Genomic DNA, 23,859 nt, shown 5'->3' on the forward strand with positions numbered 1-23,859 from the left:
TGACCAAAATCATCTCCTCCAGGAAGCCTTCCCTGACTCCTAGTCTTAAGAGTCTTATCCAGTGAAGTCTCACAGCACGAATGTTAGCCACAATTATGACATCACCACACAGTGGGGTTAAGTTTATTTGTTTGCTTCAATCACTCAAAGTAATCTAGAAGTTGTGCCTAATATCTAGCACAGTAACTGGCACATGGTAGGTACCCAATAATCAATTTTGAATTTATGAATGGATATTGAAATGAGATTGCAGACATAACCCACTTGTGTGAATATATAATGTGTGGGATGTGAGATCATGATTATGGTGATGGTGAAGATGGTGGTGGTGATGGCGGTGGTCATGGCAGCGGTGGCAAAAGAGATAGGAAAAGGAGAGAAGAACTGGGATGTCCCTCAGCCCTTCTGCTCCTAAGCCTAACAAAAAGATACATCTATACCTATTAAGGACATGAAACCTGCCACTGCATTTGTCCAAATTCTTTGATCCCAGAGCTGATGTGATTGATTCTCTTACTTTCTATGAGTTCATCAGAGATGATATTAGTGAATCCTGAACAGTTTAGCTCCCTAAGCTTTCAGCAGTGAGGTTGTAACAATTATATGCTTGAGCCACTAGATGGCACTGAGACTTTATTCTATCTTTGGGCATAGTTCACTAAATCCCTCCTGGAGCTTTCATCCATGTAAGGCTTGAAGGCACCATCCTGAAGCATCTTTCCAGATCCACTTCCTTTACTCTTGATACCCTTCCTGTAGTCTCCTAAAATCAGCTCCTTGGTCCCTGGAAGCCCTACAGCTGCACAGTTCTGTCTTCCTCTCTCTGTGATCCATGCAACACTTTATTCATTTGTATCTATCTCTTCCTCAGGTAGAAACATTTCAGTATCAGGCCTGAGCCACACTGAATTCCTACTTCTTCTCTTTTGGATTCTTTCCACGGAACTTCAAACATTCTGGAGTCTCCCCACCTTGAGAAGACCCTCCCTGAATCATGTTTCCCTCTCTAGGTATTGCCCTGTACCCATTTTCCCCTAATTCAGAACCTCTGTTCTGAGCTTGACCTATATATCCCAACTATCTACTTGACTTTGACTTCACACTGGTATCTAAACTTTACTCATCCAAACTTGGATTTCATCCCCAAAACTCTTCCTTTCCAGTGTTCCCCATCTCAGCAGATGGAAACTCCATCCACTCTCTGCTCCAACTAGAAATATGTGTTCATTCTTCACCTCTCTCTTCTACCCACACCCATTCCCCATACAATCCATTACCAAGTCCTGGCCATTTGACTTCTTAAGTATGGGTAGAACCATCCACACTGCTCCAATTCACTGCCACCACCTCAGCCCAAGCACATCACTCTCCCTTGGGTTATAACAATTGCCTTCCCTGCCTATTTCCACTCTGGAACTGCTTCCATCAATTATAAGCCAGAAAGACATTTTAAAAGTATAAACATATCCATGTCACTGCTTTGCTTAACAACTCACGGCCCACCTGTCATTGGTAGGTAAGTTCAGAGTTCTTGCACTGACAAGATTTTATTTGGTCTGGCTTCTGCCTACCTCTTCATATCATCCCTCCCTCGCTCTACAGTCTCCTTCCTTTACTGGAATGACATCAAGTTCCTTCCCACCCAAACCTTCATACCCATCCTTCTTGGACGACTCTATCCCCTTCCCCCTCACCCTGGAGTTGAGCCTGGATAACTCCTACCTGCCTATGAGGCTCAGTTTCAATGCTGCTTTCTCAGGGAGGCCTTCCTGGTCTTTCCAGTGACCCTGCTCTCCCTGCACACCCTCCAGGTAAGAGAAGGTCTTCCTGTGATGATCTCAGGGTGTATTGTGCAGTTTCTGTTTAATAGTTATCACAACTATCACAACTATAGTTATGTTTTAGTGTGTGTATTTAATATTTGTCTCACATTAGATTATCTCACTAATCTTTGTGATCTCAGGACCTGACACAGTCCTTGGTTCATGTAAGTCATTCAACAAATGTTGTCAAGTAAATAAATGACCTTCAGAAGCAATCCCATGCTGCTTTCTAGTCACACAGTACATGAATACATTCTAAGACAACCTGAAGAAAGCTAGATGTGGTCTGTAACTTCTATAGGTCCCAGAATGGAGGGAGTGTGATCTCCCTTCATAAGGAACTGCTCTTTTCAACTCCTACATGGAAAAGATCTTCTCTCCAAAGATTAAAAGACCATCTCTTGGGCGCCTGGGTGGCGCAGTCGGTTAAGCGTCCGACTTCAGCCAGGTCACGATCTCGCGGTCCGTGAGTTCGAGCCCCGCGTCGGGCTCTGGGCTGATGGCTCGGAGCCTGGAGCCTGTTTCCGATTCTGTGTCTCCCTCTCTCTGCCCCTCCCCTGTTCATGCTCTGTCTCTCTCTGTCCCAAAAATAAAAATAAATAAAATAAATAAAAAAAAGACCATCTCGTTATTTGTCGTTTTCTTGGAGCTCAATCCAGTCAGTAGGACAGAGTGGGTTTTCAATGCAAAAATGAATTACATTTTTAAAAAGCGATTAGGTGATATTTATAAAAGTTTGCAAATTTATAGCTGTTTTGGCCCATCAAATCCACATTGTAAAACCTACTGTGCAGGAATTAAAAGCACAATATTTATATTTGTATAAAACTAGTTTCTTTATTTAACACACTTCAAGGGACAAAAAACTAACAAACACTAGTATGGCCACCAATAAACAAATTTAAAGAAATGTTTACACCCACTATTAACAAATATACATCTATGAAAAAGAATAAAACATTATATATGATGATAGTCCTATATATTGTCAAATATGTAGAAATTAAGAGGTAAAGCATAGTCAATACCAAGAAATGCAAACTTTGCCACCATTTGTTATATTTAAACAGAGTTTAGTCGGGCAGCGACCAAATAACACATAGCTTCTCAGCACAGTCAGAATATATGTGAATCCACCTTTCTTCGCCACAATTTCATCAAAGCTCTTTTCATCTCACTGTTTCTCAAGCTGTAGATCAGTGGATTCAACAGAGGTGTAAGAAGTGAGTAGGACAATGACATCACCTTCTTGGTTTCTGGGGAATAGCCAGATTTGGGTTGTAAATAAGTCATACTTGCTGTGCCATAGAAGAGGGTCACAGACGTGAGATGGGAGGCACAGGTGGAAAAGGCCTTTTGCCTCCCAGTGGCCGATGGCATCTTCAGGATGGCAAAGAGAATCCAAACATAAGACAAGAGGATCAACACAAAAGGAACCATGATAATCAAAATGGTGCCAGTGAACGCATAGATTTCAAACAGAAAGGTGTCTGCGCATGCAAGTTCTAGCACTGCTGGGGTTTCACAAGAGATGTGATTGATTTCATTGGGGCCACAGAAGGGAAAACTGAAAACCCATGTGGTCTGCACAGTACCTAACATAAAACCTAAGAGCCATGAAATTATAAGTAATTTCATGAAAACCCTTTTGTTCATAATCATTGGGTAGCTCAGAGGATGGCAGATTGCAGCAAATCGGTCATAAGCCATCGCCCCCAGGAGAAAACATTCAGTCCCACCAAAAAAAAGAATAAAATACATCTGTGCAAAACAGCTCACAAATGAAATTGACGTTTTCTCAGTGGAGAGGACCACCAGCATTTCAGGCATAATGACTGCACTGAAACTCACATCCACCACAGACAGGTTCTGCAGGAACAGGTACATGGGAACGTGGAGGCTCTGTTCCAGGGAGATGATGACTATAATGATGGCATTTCCCATCAGAGTCCCAAGGTAAACAACCAAGAAAACCCCAAAGAGCTGCTCTTGGAGTTCAGGAAAGTTAGAAAAGCCCAAGAGGATGAATTCAACCACAGAGCTTTGATTTTGCCTTTTCATTTCAGTGGTGGAGAGTATATTTTTTTTGTGGACGTATGTATATAAATTATGAAGTCACGGTCCAAAAGCTAAGAATCTGTGTCTGAAATTCACCCCAGATACTCTCGACAGAAGACATAAAAAGGAACACATCCTGACTAAATTCAGTTTGGCAATTTTGGAAATGGCCAATTACTTGGATTAATAAGCTTTTAAAATAAAAAGGAGGAAGTGAAGAATACTGGCTCAGAAGTCTCGTCTGAAAAGCAAAACATAATATCAAAATGTTTTTACAACTTAATATAATTTTATTTTAAACATAGCCTTAAAACAAACATAGATATTTTATAACCGAGGTTCCATTCCCATCACATTGCTATCACTATCACCTCTTGTTCTCAATTTTATATAAATAGGTATTTTTAAAACTACAAAAAATAAAGTATTAAAAAGTATACAAAGGGGAAGTTACACAACAAATTTTAAAACAGCCTAATGAATCAGTGTTATAGCACAGTTGATTAACATTTATTATAAATATTCATCATGTTCAAAATACCTGTATGAAACTTGGTTAAATATGAAAACTCTGCAGGAACCTACAAATGGGTTTCCAGTTAGATGTATCTATCTTAGATGATCTGTAAATAGGGTGTATTGCCCTCAGGCTTATTGATTTTTGTAAAGGCTGTCATGGCCAATTACATTGAGATTGGCCTACATGGGAAATTTTAAGGGCCAGTTCTCTATGGCTAATCCTTGTGACCATGATAGTGAAGAATCATCCAATTTTGATCATTCTAAATCTGTGATTTGAACATTTACTCTCTGTCTCTCTCTGTCTTTCCTCTCTCTCCTTTTATCCTTCTCACGAGTTAATGTAATCATTAATTATTCAACAAACACTGACTGAGCACCTACCGTTTTCTAGGTTAGGAATCTCAAGGACACAATGGATTCCTCGTCTCAAAAGAGAGCTGGAAACGCTATATAAAATAGCATTCCACTGTTATGTCAGTACTCCAATATTATGTCTTGTTCTGTGTTTCTCCATTATCATTATCCCCATTTCTCCATTATCATTACCAGCAGACATTGTATCTATATATTAATGGGGCAGATATGATTTACACGTATACACAAGTATAAATTACATATTTATACTATTTATAGATTATACATGTGTAAAATCTAACTCCATCTCTAAAATCTAAACTCCAGGAATACAAAACTTTGGTTTTTTTCTATGCTATTTTCCCAATGTCTACAACAGCCCATACCCAATAAATGATACTAAACCAACATTTTATGAATAATGGAATCAAAAAATGAGGAAATCCAATATATATGTAAGGAATCCAATGTTGAAAAGAGTGAAACCAAAAACAACACAGTTAGGAAGCAGAGGTAAAAACAAGGGGGCTATTAGACATTTCTGTGAGGGATCCAACTCTTCTGAATGGAGAAGGGGGGTGAACAACTACAACCATAGCATGTCACCAGTAGAAGGTACAGTAGGTGGAAAAAGGCATAAGGAGGAGGGAGGACTCATTCAAGTCAAGAGTATTGGATGACATCCTAGCATTACAATGGAGGCCTACTGGCCTTTGTGTGATGTTTTGAAAACCAGGAGATATACACTGTGGGAGATGAAGAACCCAGGAGAACAGAAGGACGCAGCAAGCTAAAGACATTTCATGGAGTCTTGAGAAAAGACCAGTAGGATATTAAGAGTAGGATATTCGTGGAAAGCAAGTTGATTTATTTATGAATTTGGCAATATCATTCATTAAAATCACATGTCCATATTAACTATGCTGATTATAGTTTGCATTTTGAAAAGTCACCAGAAATTAGTAAAATATGGTCACAGGATCAAACACTTAAAACCCATTTCTAATGAGAAAAACAGTAATGTGTATTAAGGTCCAAATATTTAAAGTGGTAGGTTTTGAAAATTGGAAAACTTAAAGCATAATGTAAATAAAATAGAAAAACTTTGTAGGACTGATTGTAAGCATCTGATGAGGGCAAAAAATGTTCACAACCGGTAACAGATCACTGACTACAGTGGCTGCACCTTTTCTCTGTAACTTAGAGACCCTGATGCTGTCTTGGAGAATTCCTGAAAAGAAATATTTAGCCAGAGCACTGCCTAAATAGGCTTCAAACTTTCAGATGAAAAGGTAGGAGTTGCACTTATTTACCAAGTTCCCTTCCAGTTGCAAAATTCTAACATCTGATGATTAGTGTATGCAAAGTCTTTATACCCCTAATTATTGCCCAAACTTTTCTCTGCAAAGAAGAGAAAGAGAAATCAACCAGCTTCAAAACCAAGGAGTCCATGGAGTCAAATGTGTCAGCTCTGTCTAGTGACCCCTGAGCACAGAGACACCACTTCAACAGCATCTCCAATGATCCGCTGGAGAGGAAGTATACATGGGAAACCCACAAACACATACACACAGCCGGATCCTCCCTTTCTTACCTACTGACTCTGTCTCTTTAAATTTCTAAATACTTTATCTGAAGTTTAAACTCCACTCAAAAGCCACCTTCTGAATACAGTTCATGCTTCAGGGCGCTGATTCTAGAACTATATATGACCTTGAATCATATGCCCTGTAGAATCCTTCCCTGGAGAACTTGGAATCACTTCATAAACACTTTCTCATATTTTGGCATGATGACTAAAGAGGCTGGACCTTGGCCCCACAGGTGAGAAACCTCAAGAGCACACACCTGGAGAACCTCTCCTTCATAGTCATAGCGCTTGTGTCACACATGCTCTGTTTCTTGATGTCAGTGGCGATAATACAGGTGATATGCAGTTTGGGAGAGGTCAAGATGTAGAGTCAGGATTTGTGCACTTCCTACATGTAGATTGGATGTCAATGAAATGTGTACAAGTATGTCAGATACATGCAAAAAAGAGATAAAAAGGAAGTAATATTAATGTCAAACTATAATTTTATAGCCAACAGTACTAAATAGAGGAACCAAAATGTAGAGAAATTAACCATTTCTCAAAACACCATCCTCAAAGATTGGCAAACAAAATAGACCATACAGACATAAAAATGAGAAGGTTATAATAATAAAAAGTTGATTTAACAGATGGTAATGAGAGAGTAAATATAAGAGAGAAACAACATTTTTTACATTGCTAACTTTATGTTTTCCTCCCAAAATATGTATATGATATTTACAAAGAGTCATCGTATACCTGTCAGAATGAAAATATAAATAAATACAAAATAGTTGGCATTCGTACACATGACATACTCATACACCAAAACAGCAGAACAACAGCCAAATGTAGAAAAGAAAACTAAAGCCTTGGAAATTTCAAAACACCCTGAAAGTATCTCTTTAGCTAATAGGATGTTGGAAATGAAATTCAGGCCACTAAGATAGCATTTGCAAATGAACTTATCACATTTTCATTTATCGGTGTGTCCAGAACTATGCTCCTGGTCTTCCCCTAAACCTGCTCTGCACTCAGCATTCCTCATCTCAGGGGACGGCAGCTCAAAGCTTCTAGTTCCACAGGCTGAAAATCAAGGAGTCATTTGTCCTCCAAACCCATGTCAACGCCATAACCTATCTGTGGCTCCGTCTTCAAAACACAGCATATCCATTGTGAGCATTTTCTCTTTCTTTGAGCTAATACCCTGGTCCAAGCTACTTTTGTCTCTCAATCGGATAATAGCCATGGCCTTTCAACTTCTCCTTCCTGCCTTGCCTCTGCTCAAAACCCTCCCACAGCACTCTGTCCCCTTTGGTTAGAAGCCAAACCCATGGATTAATGATCTCCTCCCCCATTATTCTGTGAGCCAGCTCCATTGCATCCCCTTGTTCCCTCTCACTCAGCCATTCTAGACTGCTTGCTGGTCCTCGATTCCAACAGCTATGTTCTCATCTCATAGCTATTGCCTTTGCTTTGCCCTGCACACGGACTCTGACTCACCAAAAGACTAACTCCCTTATGCCTCTTTGCTCCAGGGACAGCTTCTCCAGGACATCTTCCTAAGTCAACATATGCAACAATCAACTCCAGCCCCACCCTACTGTCCTGATTCATTTTTCTCCACAGCATTCCTCAGCACAGATACATCTACATCAGAAGGACGCGGGAAGGTTAAGAACAAAAAGTTGGAGGAAGATCTTCCAAAATGCTAACCAAGAGAAATTTAGATAACTATATCATTATCAGAGCGAGAAACATTACTAGGGATGAAGAGAGTCACACTTCATAACGAGAAAAGGTTCAACCCCCCAAGAAGATAGAACAATTCTAAATCTGTGATAAACAATAATATGACTGCAAACATAACAAGCAAATATGGACAGATACACAAGGGAACCTAAAGCACTATCACTCATAGCAGGAGACTGCAGCATGCCTCTTTATGTAATTGATAGAAGAAATAAATAAAAATCCATAAGGACAAAGAAAATATTCACCATACAACTTACTCTAGCACACATAGAGAACTGGGTATCCAACACTGGGAAGCAAGCACATCGTCTTCAATCACATGCAGGACGTGTTCAAATATCTGACAATAAACTGGGCCACAAAGAAATTACCCACAACTGTTAAAGGATTTACACCATACAGGATGTTGTGCGACCACAATGCTATTGCCAGGGCATCTATAATTGAACATAACTGGGAAATAACAACCTGTTTAAACTTGAGGATTACTTTTGTAAATAACATCTGAAACACAATGAATAGGCAAGAAAATTAGAAAGTATTCTGCAGAAAATAATAGTGAAGCACAGAAGGCATCCACTGCACAAAAGTAGGCATGAAAAATGATGAATTAAGTGTGCACTTCCAGGTGTTAGATAAAAACAACAGAACATAGGAAAGGGATAGTGAAGATCATTCATGAAGAAGCATCTCTTAGTGAAATGGAAAGTCAGCACACATAGAAAGAGGATCAAAAAAGCCAAGCCAAACACAGTTCAAAGTCCAGTAAATCATAAACCTGTGGTTGGATTAATAAAAGATAGAAAAGAAATGTAACCATCATCAGGAACTTTAAAACTGGGCATCACCACTGAACGTGCAGACATTATGAAAAATATTGTGCCATATATTTGAAAGTTAGATCCTACGAATGCTCAGAGATATAGAACTTACCAAATTGCAACTAGAACAGAAAATTTACGTCCAAAAACTATTCAAGATATGAAATTGGTAATTAAAGCCTTACAGAACAGGAAACCCCATGCTTAATAAATTCGTTCATAAATGTTACCAAACATTGAAGGAAGAAATAAATTCAATCCTCCATAAATCTATCAGAAAATTAAAAAGGGGTTAAAGCTACTTTTGGAGGTAGCATAACTGTAATATCAAAACAGAACAAGGACAGTGCACAACTGGAAAATTTGCAGGCTAATCTTCATGAGTGTGGATACAGAAATCCTAAAAGGGAATCAGTGGAATGTATATTAGAAAAGTAATATATTGTGACCAAGTTTATTTAGTCCCAGAAATGCAAAGTTGGTTAAATATAGGAAAACCAATCAACTAATTCACCACATTAATGGATTAATGGAGAAAAATCTCCTAATCATTATGATTGATACAGAAAGGATATTGAAAAACTGAACATCCATCCATGATGAACTCTCTTGTAAACTAGGGATGTGAGAAAGCTCCCTCAGTCTCATCATGGATATCCTCATACTGTAGCAAAAATTATTCTTAAGAGAGACACATGAAATCTCATTTCCTTTGAGATGCTGAGCACAAGAAAGATGCCCACTATCACTGTTTCTACTCAATATTGCCCTGGAGCGTGTAGCCTGTAAGGCAAAGGGAATAATTAAAAGGAGAAGGATTAGAAATGAGAAGATAAAACTGCTCACTTCCACATATGCTATAATTATGCGCCTAGAACACGTTAATGATCTTAGAATGATGTATTACCATTAACAACAAAGTTTAACACATGTTCTGGATAAGGAATCACCACAAAAGTAACTTTATATCTAAGAACAGCAGCAACTGGTATAAAATTGAATCCAAAAATTTCTGAAGTATCAAGTTAGTAATAAATCTAACAAAAAAGGACAGGATCACTATTACAAAAGTGTTTTTTATATACAAGGAAAAAATTTTGGAACATGAAAATTTCAAAATATTTCTAAGAATTAAGTATTTGTGAATAAATCTTAAAGCTGTATAAAGTCTACATTGGGAAAAAGTCCATAGTGAGATAGCTGAATTACAGTTTGCATCATGTTGCTGTAAAAGATGAAAGCTCCAACTGTGATTATCAGAGTGGTTGACTTCTGATGTTGTGTTTGAATAATGTTTGAGCCTCACTAGTAATTCAAAACGCAAATCAGGTGAATAAAGTATTGAGGAACAGAATATCTAGAACTGGAAAGAATTTGCAAAGTGACATACTCTTGTGGAGGATGTGGTTGGAATAACCTTACCTTATGTTAGAAAAATCTGACATAATACCACATTAGTAATCTAGCATGACACTCTTTGGCAGTTCTATTTCTTGAAATTCAGTAGATACTAAATGCACAAGATGTGTGGAAGGATGTTCATTACAACAGTTTCATAATCGTGAAAACTTGGAAGTAAAATATTCACTTAAGGAAATAGGTCACATTGATTATGTTTACTCATTTGGAATGGGATGCATTTATTAAAAAGGATGAAGAGGGGCGCCTGGGTGGCTCAGTCAGTTAACCGTCTGACTTCAGCTCAGGTCATGATCTCATGGTTTGTGAGTTCAAGCCCCATGTTGCACTCTGAGCTGACAGCTCGGAGCCTGAAGCCTGCTTTGGATTCTGTGTCTCCCTCTTTTTCTGCTCTTCCCCCGCTCATGCTCTGTCTCTCTCTCCTTGAAAAATAAATAAACATTAAAAACAAAAAAAAGAAAAAAGGATGAAGCAATATACATACAGACATAAAATGATATCCTTAAAATATTGCATGAAATGGAAAAGTTAGAAAATAGACTGTGAACTGTTCTCCTATTCTGATAAAAAGACATGTATGTACACATACCCAACACTTCAATGTACATAGAAAAACTCAAGAGACTGGACATAAACAATTTAGAGTGATGACCTCTAGAAATGGAACTAGGAATGAGAGTTGAGGTGCTTTTGCGAGACCTTTGCATTATTTTATGTATCTATGTACTCTTCCAATTTTTAAAAATAATTACCTTTGTAAAAAAAAAAATTAAAAGCAAGGCTTTTGTTTAAAAATACAAAATGAAATGCAGCTTTATAAGTATCAAAGTAAAGATGGCATTAGCATCCTAGAAATTTCCCCAAACAGCAATAGTAATGAGATAAATCTAAATTTCATATTCAGAAAAACTGGTACATATCTTATCCAAAATCACAATAGGTGAAAGGGTTTGCCAAAAACAGTGAGGGTCAAAACATGATGCATGAAGATTCAGAGGGGGATTCCACGGGGGCAGTTCAGACAAAGCTAGAAGAGTTCTCTAGAACTTAGGGTTCTGAAAGTTTAGTCCCTGGAGCAATACCTTCAGAACCGCCAAGGAACTTATTCTAAATGCAAATTAGCAGGTACCACCACAGATCTCTGAAATATACACTCTTTGTGAGAAGAGAAATCTATGTCTTTATCTCCATCCAGGTGATTGTGATGCCCTACAACTACAATGGAGAATCATCACAAGCACCACACCGTGGTGGACAGAGCAGTCATCCTGCTGTTTGAACCAGGAGAGTTGGTTGGGTACCTGGTGGTAAAGGCTTCCCTGGACCTGCTCTGACACAAGGGAAAAGCAGGTAGGCATGGATGATCAAAGGATCACACAAATACACCATGGTTTCAGGAAGTTATCTAACAGGAGAATAATACAGGGCAATGTGAGCTCTGATTATCTGATGACGGAGGATAGTAAAGGAACAACTAGCTCATCTTTATTGTAAAGATATCAGCTGTGTTGTACACCAGAGCTTCTCCAACTTCAAATAGGGATCCCTATGGATCTATATGAATCCCTTGGAATTCACTAAGTCCTGGGTAAGACCTAGGATTCTACATTGTTATATTTCATATGAAGACCTTGTGTCTGAGCAATAATTGACTAACAGGTTTATAAAGAATGTTACTATCATGTTAATGTGACGCATATGCTTCATCCCATCAGAATCACTGTGAAGAATGTATCAGAAATAAATCATCACTACATATGAATGTAGGGAACAAGGTGTTTATTGAAGCTTCATTTTAATGACACGATCCAGTAATGGCCTAGATCATACTAGAGGAATGATGAACTGTTGTATTATATATCATATGAAAAATGAATGACAACAGTACACTATCAAAAATAGGGATCCCTATTATTGAGCCTGGAAAAATAACAAATTAGTCATGTTCATACTGAGGAATATAGAAAGTTTGACCATTTATTAAATTTAAATAGAGTTCAGGCAGTGAGCAAATAGCACATAGCTTCTCAACATAGTCAGAATGCATGTGAATCCACCTTTTTTCGCCACAGTTTCATCAAAGCTCTTTTCATCTCACTGTTTCTCAAGCTGTAGATCAGTGGATTCAACAGAGGTGTAAGAAGTGAGTAGGACAATGACATCACCTTCTTGGCTTCTGGGGAGTAGCCAGATTTGGGTTGGATATAAGTCATATTGGCTGTGCCATAGAAGAGGGTCACAGACGTGAGATGGGAGGCACAGGTGGAAAAGGCCTTTTGTCTCCCAGTGGCCGATGGCATCTTCAGGATGGCAAAGAGAATCCGAATATAAGACAAGAGAATCAACACAAAGGGGACCATGACAATCAAAATGGTGCCAGTGAACGCATAGATTTCAAACAGAAAGGTGTCTGCACATGCAAGTTCTAGCACTGCTGGGGTTTCACAAGAGATGTGATTGATTTCATTGGGGCCACAGAAAGGAAAACTAAAAACCCATGTGGTCTGCACAGTAGCCACCATGATCCCTGAGACCCATGAGAACATTACTAATTTCATGAAAACCCTTTTGTTCATAATCATTGGGTAGCTCAGGGGATGGCAGATTGCAGCAAATCGGTCATAAGCCATCACCCCCAGGAGAAAACATTCAGTCCCACCAAAAAAAAAGAATAAAATACATCTGTGCAAAACAGCTCACAAATGAAATTGACGTTTTCTCAGTGGAGAGGACCACCAGCATTTCAGGCATAATGACTGCACTGAAACTCACATCCACCACAGACAGGTTCTGCAGGAACAGGTACATGGGAACGTGGAGGCTCTGTTCCAGGGAGATGATGACTATAATGATGGCATTTCCCATCAGAGTCCCAAGGTAAACAACCAAGAAAACCCCAAAGAGCTGCTCTTGGAGTTCAGGAAAGTTAGAAAAGCCCAAGAGGATGAATTCAACCACAGAGCTTTGATTTTGCCTTTTCATTTCAGTGGTGGAGAGTATATTTTTTTTGTGGACGTATGTATATAAATTATGAAGTCACGGTCCAAAAGCTAAGAATCTGTGTCTGAAATTCACCCCAGATACTCTCGACAGAAGACATAAAAAGGAACACATCCTGACTAAATTCAGTTTGGCAATTTTGGAAATGGCCAATTACTTGGATTAATAAGCTTTTAAAATAAAAAGGAGGAAGTGAAGAATACTGGCTCAGAAGTCTTGTCTGAAAAGTACAAAATAACATTAAAATTCTTATGTAACTTGCACAATACATAGTTTGAAAATTAAAAAGTCTTAAAACAAACATAGATATTTTATGACTTAGGTTCCATGACATTGCTAAAGAATCATCTGGTTTTCTCAGTTTTATACATGTAGAAATTTTAAAACTACAAAAAATAAAGTATTAAAAGTAGAAAAAGGGAAAAAGATACCCACATAAGTTTTGGTAACAACATAAATATTCAAAGTTACAGCAGAGTTGATTTTTACTTATCATAAATATTTATCATGTTCAAAATGCCTGTTAATGGCTTGGTTAAATATGTAATCTCTACAGGAACACAGAAAGGGACTTGTACTTATGTACCTATCTTAGCTAACTAACCAAAGGTGTAAAAGATCTGTATGCTGAGAACTATAGAAAATTTATTAAGGAAATTGAAGAAGACAAAAAAATCGGAACACATCCCATGCTTATGGATTGGAAGAATAAATATTGTTAAAATGTCAATACTACCCAAAGCAATCTACACATTCAATGCAATCCCAATCAAAATTGCACCGGAATTCTTCTCAAAGCTAGAACAAACAATCCTAAAATTTTTGTGGAAACACAAAAGACCCCAAATAGCCAAAGTAATAAAATAAGAGGCATTACAATCCCAGACTTTAGCCTCTACTACAAAGCTATAATCATCAAGACAGTATGGTATTGGCACAAAAACAGACACATTGACCAATGGAATGGAATAGAGAACCCAGAATTGGACCCACAAATGTATGGCCAACTAATCTTTGACAAATCAGGAAAGAGTATCCAATGGAAAAAAGACAGTCTCTTTTGCAAATGGTGCTGGGAGAACTGGACAGCACATGCAGAGGAATGAAACTAGACCACCTTCTTACACCATACACAAAAATAAACTCAAAATGGATGAAAGACCTAAATGTGAGGCAGGAAAATATCAAAACCCTAGAGAAGAAAACAGGCAACCACTTCTTTGACCTCAGCCGCAGCAATTTCTTGCTCAACACATTTCCAAATACAAGGGAGTAGAGCAAAAATGAACTTTTGGGGCCTCATCAAGATAAAAAGCTTCTGCACAGCAAAGGAAATGATCAACAAAACTAAAAGGCAACCAACAGAATGGGAAAAGATATGTGCAAATGACATACTAGATAAAAAGTTAGTATTCAAAATATATTAAAAAAAAACTTACTAAACTCAACACTCTAAAAATAAATAATCCAGTGAAGAAATGGGTAGAAGACATTAATAGATACTTTTCCAAAGAAAACACCCAGATTGCCAACAGACACATGAAAAGATGCTCAACATCGCTCATCATCAGGGAAATACAAATCAAAACCCCATTGAGATACCACCTCACATGGGTCAGAGTGGCTAAAATTAACAACTCAGGAAACAACAGATGCTGGCAAGGATGTGGAAGAAGGGGAACCCTCTTGCACTGTTAGTGAGAATGCAAACTGGTACAGCCACTCTGGAGAGTGGCTTTTCCTCAAAAAATTAAATTTTCCTCAAAAAATTAATTTTCCTCAAAAAATTAAAAATAGAACTACCCTACTACCCAGCAATAGTACTACTAAGAATTTATCCAAAGGATACAGGACTGCTGATTCATAGGGGCACATGTACCCCAATGTTTACAGTAGCACTTTCAACAATAGCCAAATTATGGAAAGAACCCAAATGTTCATCAACTGATGAATGGATAAAGAAGATGTGGTTGATATATACAATGGAATGCTACTTGGCAATGAGGAAGAATGAAATCTTGCCATTTGCAGCAACATGGTTGGAACTGGAAGGTATTATGCTAGTGAAATAAGTCAGTCAGGGAAAGACAAATATCATATGTTTTCACTCATATGTGGAACTTGAGAAACTTAACACAAGACCATGGGGAAAGGGAAGGTGAAAAAATAGTTACAGAGAGGGAGGCAAACCATAAGAGACTCTTGAATATGGAGAACAAACTGAGGGTTTATTGGGGGGCTGAAGGAGAGGGAAAAATGGGTGATGGGCAATGAGGAGGGCACTTGTTGGGATGGAACTGGATGTTGTATGTAAATGATGAACCATGGGAATCTACCCCCAAAGCCAAGAGCACACTGTACACACTGTATGTTAGCCAGTTTAACAATAAATTATATTAAAAAAAAAAAAAAGATGTACCTATCTTGGTGATGTGTAAATCCTGTGAATTGCCTTCAGACATCTTGATTTTTGTAAAGGTTTTCATGGTCAATTATAGTGAGGTTGGCCTCTATGGGAAATTTTAAGGGCCAGTTCTTTATGACTAGTCCTTGTGACCATAATGATTTAAGAATCATGTAGTTTCAATCAGTCTAATACTGTGATTAAAACATGCTCTCTCTCTCTCTCTCTCTCTCTCTCTCTCCATCTCTGTCTCCCTTTTCTCTCATTCCTACTACCATTCTCATCAAGAAAGTTGACTTAATCATTAATTATTCATTAACTGCTGATTGAGCACCTTCCATTTCCTAGACTAAGTAATATCAGGGACATATTAATTCCACACTCCACAGGAAGCTAGACACACTACATAAAATAGCATTCCACTGTTACCTCAGTACTCTAATTCTTATCCCTACTATCTTTCTCTGTTCATCTCCATTATCAGCAACTGATATTTTATTTTTATGTATGTGTGTGTGTGTGTGTGTATAATTTTAGTGAGGAAGTTACATTTTACATGTATACCTATCTATGTATTACATATTTATAATTTTACACATAATATAATATAAAATCTAACACCATCACTAAATTATACACTCTAGGGATACAAAATTTTGTTTCGTTCCTTGCTAGATTCACAATATCTACAACAGTCCCTGGCCCGTATTGATACTAAACCAATGTTTGATGAATAATAGAATTAAAGAATGAGGAAATCCAATATATATGTAAGGAATCCAATGTTGAAAAGAGTGAAACCAAAAACAACACAGTTAGGAAGCAGAGGTAAAAACAAGGGGGCTATTAGACATTTCTGTGAGGGATCCAACTCTTCTGAATGGAGAAGGGGGGTGAACAACTACAACCATAGCATGTCACCAGTAGAAGGTACAGTAGGTGGAAAAAGGCATAAGGAGGAGGGAGGACTCATTCAAGTCAAGAGTATTGGATGACATCCTAGCATTACAATGGAGGCCTACTGGCCTTTGTGTGATGTTTTGAAAACCAGGAGATATACACTGTGGGAGATGAAGAACCCAGGAGAACAGAAGGACGCAGCAAGCTAAAGACATTTCATGGAGTCTTGAGAAAAGACCAGTAGGATATTAAGAGTAGGATATTCGTGGAAAGCAAGTTGATTTATTTATGAATTTGGCAATATCATTCATTAAAATCACATGTCCATATTAACTATGCTGATTATAGTTTGCATTTTGAAAAGTCACCAGAAATTAGTAAAATATGGTCACAGGATCAAACACTTAAAACCCATTTCTAATGAGAAAAACAGTAATGTGTATTAAGGTCCAAATATTTAAAGTGGTAGGTTTTGAAAATTGGAAAACTTAAAGCATAATGTAAATAAAATAGAAAAACTTTGTAGGACTGATTGTAAGCATCTGATGAGGGCAAAAAATGTTCACAACCGGTAACAGATCACTGACTACAGTGGCTGCACCTTTTCTCTGTAACTTAGAGACCCTGATGCTGTCTTGGAGAATTCCTGAAAAGAAATATTTAGCCAGAGCACTGCCTAAATAGGCTTCAAACTTTCAGATGAAAAGGTAGGAGTTGCACTTATTTACCAAGTTCCCTTCCAGTTGCAAAATTCTAACATCTGATGATTAGTGTATGCAAAGTCTTTATACCCCTAATTATTGCCCAAACTTTTCTCTGCAAAGAAGAGAAAGAGAAATCAACCAGCTTCAAAACCAAGGAGTCCATGGAGTCAAATGTGTCAGCTCTGTCTAGTGACCCCTGAGCACAGAGACACCACTTCAACAGCATCTCCAATGATCCGCTGGAGAGGAAGTATACATGGGAAACCCACAAACACATACACACAGCCGGATCCTCCCTTTCTTACCTACTGACTCTGTCTCTTTAAATTTCTAAATACTTTATCTGAAGTTTAAACTCCACTCAAAAGCCACCTTCTGAATACAGTTCATGCTTCAGGGCGCTGATTCTAGAACTATATATGACCTTGAATCATATGCCCTGTAGAATCCTTCCCTGGAGAACTTGGAATCACTTCATAAACACTTTCTCATATTTTGGCATGATGACTAAAGAGGCTGGACCTTGGCCCCACAGGTGAGAAACCTCAAGAGCACACACCTGGAGCACCACTCCTTCATAGTCCTTTGGGGAATAAATGCCTCTTCACACAAGAGACACAGTTCACCACCGCATCTCCAATAGCAGGTGAAAAGAGAGTTGACTAAAGGTCGTAAATGGGGAAAGGAGAGATGAGTGGTATGACAGTGTGAGCAAAGGTCGGTGAGCTAGAGGTGGATGATGATTGGATGGAAGGCACAGTTTGGGCAATGGTGGGAAACTAGCTATGGCAAGTACATTGAAGCCCAGGGGTAGAAAACTGATTGCTTACTCCTAGCATCGAAGAACTTTTGATCATTTGTAGTAGAAATATAGAGCCACTGAAAATGTTTGACAAAGTGTCGTTACAATTGATTTCATCAAAAGAGCTTTTAAAGTATGAGTCAGGAGTACTGGACTAGCTTGTATGATTTGAACAAATCATGTAACTTAACTACTTCTCTAACTTTCTCTGTAAAATAAACATAATGCGGTTAATCTCACTGAGTATATGTGAAAATCAAGGGACTCAGGGATCCATCTACACTAGCTTGAACAATCAAGGAGACCATTTGGCTCAGTCCCCACAGAGTGAAGACATGAATCACTCTGAAGACTTGGATCAGTCCTGAACTAGACAGACGATGAGGCTGAATGCAGGTTACCTTTTTCTCTTTCTCACTGCACGTTTCTGGAGCAGCTTCCGTTCTCAAGGAAGCTCACCTCCCCTGGCAGCAATAAGGCTGCCAACAACACTTAGAGATTCATTGTGTCTACTCTGTGTCCATGGGAAATGTATCCCTTATCCTGACAAAAAGGGCTTTGCATTCCCACATTCCATCCAGGAATGTCATTCACCCTCCTGGAATGACACCCCAGGCATGAAGCATTCACATGCACCAGGCTTGGGAATTCTGCCTAAGATGTATTCTCCCTGATTCTCAACCCATGTCCCTTGGGCACTTGTGTCACACATGCTCTGTTTCTTGATGTCAGTGGTGATAACACAGGTGATATGCAGTTTGGGAGAGGTCAAGATGTAGAGTCAGGATTTGTGCACTTCCTACATGTAGATTGGATGTCAATGAAATGTGTACAAGTATGTCAGATACATGCAAAAAGAGATAAAAAGGAAGTAATATTAATGTCAAACTATAATTTTATAGCCAATAGTACTAAATAGAAGAACAACCAAAAGGTAGAGAAATTAACCATTTCTCAAAACACCATCCTCAAAGATTGGCCGACAGAATAGACCATACAGACATAAAAATGAGAAAGTTATAATAATAAAAAGGTTGATTTAACAGATGGTAATGAGAGAGTAAATATAAGAGAGAAACAACATTTTTTACATTGCTAACTTTATGTTTTCCTCCCAAAATATGTATATGATATTTACAAAGAGTCATCATATACCTGTCAGAATGAAAATATAAATAAATACAAAATAGTTGGCATTTGTACACATGACATACTCATACACCAAAACAGCAGAACAACAGCCAAATGTAGAAAAGAAAACTAAAGCCTTGGAAATTTCAAAACACCCTGAAAGTATCTCTTTAGCTAACAGGATGTTGGAAATGAAATTCAGGCCACTAAGATAGCATTTGCAAATGAACTTATCACATTTTCATTTATCGGTGTGTCCAGAACTATGCTCCTGGTCTTCCCCTAAACCTGCTCTGCACTCAGCATTCCTCATCTCAGGGAACGGCAGCTCAAAGCTTCTAGTTCCACAGGCTGAAAATCAAGGAGTCATTTGTCCTCCAAACCCATGTCAACGCCATAACCTATCTGTGGCTCCGTCTTCAAAACACAGCATATCCCTTGTGAGCATTTTCTCTTACTTTGAGCTAATACCCTGGTCCAAGCTACTTTTGTCTCTCAATCGGATAATAGCCATGGCCTTTCAACTTCTCCTTCCTGCCTTGCCTCTGCTCAAAACCCTCCCACAGCACTCTGTCCCCTTTGGTTAGAAGCCAAACCCATGGATTAACGATCTCCTCCCCCATTATTCTGTGAGCCAGCTCCATTGCATCCCCTTGTTCCCTCTCACTCAGCCATTCTAGACTGCTTGCTGGTCCTCGATTCCAACAGCTATGTTCTCATCTCATAGCTATTGCCTTTGCTTTGCCCTGCACACGGACTCTGACTCACCAAAAGACTAACTCCCTTATGCCTCTTTGCTCCAGGGACAGCTTCTCCAGGACATCTTCCTAAGTCAACATATGCAACAATCAACTCCAGCCCCACCCTACTGTCCTGATTCATTTTTCTCCACAGCATTCCTCAGCACAGATACATCTACATCAGAAGGACACAGGAAGGTTAAGAACAAAAAGTTGGAGGAAGATCTTCCAAAATGCTAACCAAGAGAAATTTAGATAACTATATCATTATCAGAGCGAGAAACATTACTAGGGATGAAGAGAGTCACACTTCATAACGAGAAAAGGTTCAACCCCCCCAAGAAGATAGAACAATTCTAAATCTGTGATAAACAATAATATGGCTGCAAACATAACAAGCAAATATGGACAGATACACAAGGGAACCTAAAGCACTATCACTCATAGCAGGAGACTGCAGCATGCCTCTTTATGTAATTGATAGAAGAAATAAATAAAAATCCATAAGGACAAAGAAAATATTCACCATACAACTTACTCTAGCACACATAGAGAACTGGGTATCCAACACTGGGAAGAAAGCACATTGTCTTCAATCACATGCAGGACGTGTTCAAATATCTGACAATAAACTGGGCCACAAAGAAATCATCCACAACTGTTAAAGGATTTACACCATACAGGATGTTGTGCGACCACAATACTATTGCCAGGGCGTCTATAATTAAACATAACTGGGAAATAACAACCTGTTTAAACTTGAGGATTACTTTTGTAAATAACATCTGAAACACAATGAATAGGCAAGAAAATTAGAAAGTATTCTGCAGAAAATAATAGTGAAGCACAGAAGGCATCCACTGCACAAAGTAGGCATGAAAAATGATGAATTAAGTGTGCACTTCCAGGTGTTAGATAAAAACAACAGAACATAGGAAAGAGATAGCGAAGATCATTCATGAAGAAGCATCTCTTAGTGAAATGGAAAGTCAGCACACATAGAGAGAGGATCAAAAAAGCCAAGCCAAACACAGTTCAAAGTCCAGTAAATCTTAAACCTGTGGTTGGATTAATAAAAGATAGAAAAGAAATATAACCATCATCAGGAACTTTAAAACTGGGCATCACCACTGAACGTGCAGACATTATGAAAAATATTGTGCCATATATTTGAAGGTTAGATCCTACGAATGCTCAGAGATATAGAACTTACCAAATTGCAACTAGAACAGAAAACTTACGTCCAAAAACTATTCAAGATATGAAATTGGTAATTAAAGCCTTACAGAACAGGAAACCCCATGCTTAATAAATTTGTTCATAAATGTTACCAAACTTTGAAGGAAGAAATAAATTCAATCCTCCATAAATCTATCAGAAAATTAAAAAGGGGGTAAAGTTCCCAACTACTTTTGGAGGTAGCATAACTGTAATATCAAAACAGAACAAGGACAGTGCACAACTGGAAAATTTGCAGGCTAATCTTCATGAGTGTGGATACAGAAATCCTAAAAGAGAATCAGTGGAATGTATATTAAAAAGGTAATACATTGTGACCAAGTTTATTTAGTCCCAGAAATGCAAAGTTGGTTAAATATATGAAAACCAATCAACTAATTCACCACATTAATGGATAAATGGAGAAAAGTCTCCTAATCATTTTATGATTGATACAGAAAAGTTATTGAAAAACTGAACATTTTTCTCCACATCCTCTCCAACACTTACTATATCTTATCTTTTTGACACTAACCATTCTCACAGTTGTGAGATGATATCTCATTGTGGTTTTCATTTGCATTTCCCTAATGATGCGTGATGTTGAGCATCTTCTCATGTGTCTGTTGGCCATCTGTACATCTTCTTTGGAAAAATGTCTATGTCTTCTGCCCATTTTTAATTGGATTCTTATTTTTTTTTTGGTGTTGAGTGAGTTGTATACGTTCTTTAAATATTTTATATACTAACCGTTTATTGGATATGTCATTTGCAAATATCTTCTCGCATTTAGTAGGTTGCCTTTTAGTTTTGTTGATTGTTGGCTGTGCAGACACTTTTTATTTTTATATAGTTCCAATAGTTTATTTTTGCTTTTGTTTCCCTTGCCTCAGGAGACATATCTAGACAAATGTTGCTACAGCCAATGTCAGAGTAATTACTGCCTGTGTTCTCTTGTAAAATTTTTAAGGTTTCAGGGCTCACATTTAGGTCTTTAATCCATTTTCAGTTTACTTTTTTGCATGGTGTAAAAAGTGGTCCAATTTGATTCTTTTGCATGTAGCTGACCAGTTTTCCCAACACCATTTGAAGAAACTGTCTTTTTCTTATTGCATAGTTTTTGCCTCCTTTGTAAAAAATTGATTGACCATATAATCATGGGTTTATTTCTGGGTTCTCTACTCTGTTCAATGGATCTATGTATCTGTTTTCATGCCAATACCGTACTCTTTTGTTTACCACAGCTTTGTGGTATATCTTGAAATCCGGTCTTGTGATGCCCCAGCTTTTTTCCTCTTTTTAAGATTGCTTTGTCTATTTGGGGTCTTTTGTGGTTTCTAATTTTAGGGATTAATTATTAAAATTAGTTCCTAATTTTAGGAATCCTAATTTTAGGATTATTTGTTCTAGTTCTGTGAAAAATGCTGCTGGTATTTTTGTAGGCATTGCATTAAATGTGTAGATTGCTTTGGGTAGTATAGACCTTTTAACAATATTTGTTCTTCCGATCCATGAGCATAGAACGTCTTTCCATTTCTTTGTGTCCTCTTCCATTTCTTTCATCAGTGTTTTATAGTTTTCAGAGTGCCGGCCTTTCGTCTCCTTGGTTAACTTTATTCCTAAGCATTTAATCATTTTTGGTGCAATTGTAAATGGGATTGTTTTCTTAGTTTCTCTTTCTGCTACTTCACTACTAGTGCATAGGAATGTAACAGATTTCTGTATTTTGGTTTTGTATCCTGCAACCTTACTGTATTTATTTATCAGTTCTAGTAGTAGATCTAAAAGACTATTGAAGAAATCATTCAAGGGGCTCCTGTGTGGCTCAGTCGGTTAAGCATCTGACTTTGGCTCAGGTCATGATCTCACAGTTTGTGAGTTTGAGCCCCACCTTGGGATCTGTACTGACAGCTCAGAGCCTGGAGCCTGCTTCAGATTCTGTACCTCCCTCTCTCTCTGCCCCTCCCCCTCCCCCTCTCTCTTCTCTCTTCTCTCTCTCTCTGTCAAAAATAAATAAACATTTAAAAAATTCAAAAAAATCATTCAAGGAGCACCTGGGTGGCTCAGTTGGTTAAGTGTCAGACTTTTTTTTTTTTTCATGTTTATTTACTCTTGAGAGAGAGAGAGGGACAGAGGCACAAGAGGGGAAGGGCAGAGAGAGGGGGACACACAGAATCTGAAGCAGGCTCCAAGCTGTCAGCACAGAGCCCAACATGGGGCTCGAACTCATGGACTGTGAGATCATGACCCGAGCTAAAGTCGGACACTCAATTGACTGAGCCACCCAGGTGGCCAAGTGTCAGACTCTTGATCTCAGCTCACGTTTGCTCTCAGTGTCATGAGTTCCTGGTTCCGTGCTGTCAGTGAAGCCTGAAAAGAAAGAAAGAAAGAAAGAAAGAAAGAAAGAAAGAAAGAGGGAGGGAGGGAGGGAGGGAGGGAGGGAGGGAGGAAGGGAAGGAAGGAAGGAAGGAAGGAAGGAAGGAAGGAAGGAAGGAAGAGAAAGAAAAGAGAAAGAGGGAGGGGGGAAGAGAAGAGAGAAAAGTCATTCAAGGAACAGAGATGTGAATAGTATCTAGCTCATATAGTTGTCGTGAGTATTCAATGAGAGAAGAGTATCCGGCATTTGACACAATGC

At 38.3% G+C, this 23,859-nt stretch overlaps 1 protein-coding gene and 1 pseudogene across 1 annotated transcript; both read right to left on the reverse strand.

Moving 5' to 3' along the window:
• Positions 1-2,939: 2,939 nt before the first annotated feature.
• LOC101089140 (olfactory receptor 10A3-like) lies at positions 2,940-3,884 on the reverse strand. The gene has a single exon (XM_011286757.1). The coding sequence runs from the start codon at positions 3,882-3,884 to the stop codon at positions 2,940-2,942; it is 945 nt and encodes a 314-aa protein (XP_011285059.1).
• An 8,477-nt stretch (positions 3,885-12,361) lies between these two features.
• Positions 12,362-13,307, reverse strand: LOC101082942 (annotated as a pseudogene).
• Positions 13,308-23,859: the final 10,552 nt, after the last annotated feature.

The sequence above is a fragment of the Felis catus genome, chromosome D1, assembly GCF_018350175.1.
Source record: "Felis catus isolate Fca126 chromosome D1, F.catus_Fca126_mat1.0, whole genome shotgun sequence".
In the NCBI taxonomy this organism is placed as follows: domain Eukaryota; kingdom Metazoa; phylum Chordata; class Mammalia; order Carnivora; family Felidae; genus Felis; species Felis catus.

Bases quoted from the DNA above. Each gene is read 5' to 3' on its own strand.
- LOC101089140 (XM_011286757.1), bottom strand. From the start codon at position 3,884: ATGAAAAGGCAAAATCAAAGCTCTGTGGTTGAATTCATCCTCTTGGGC.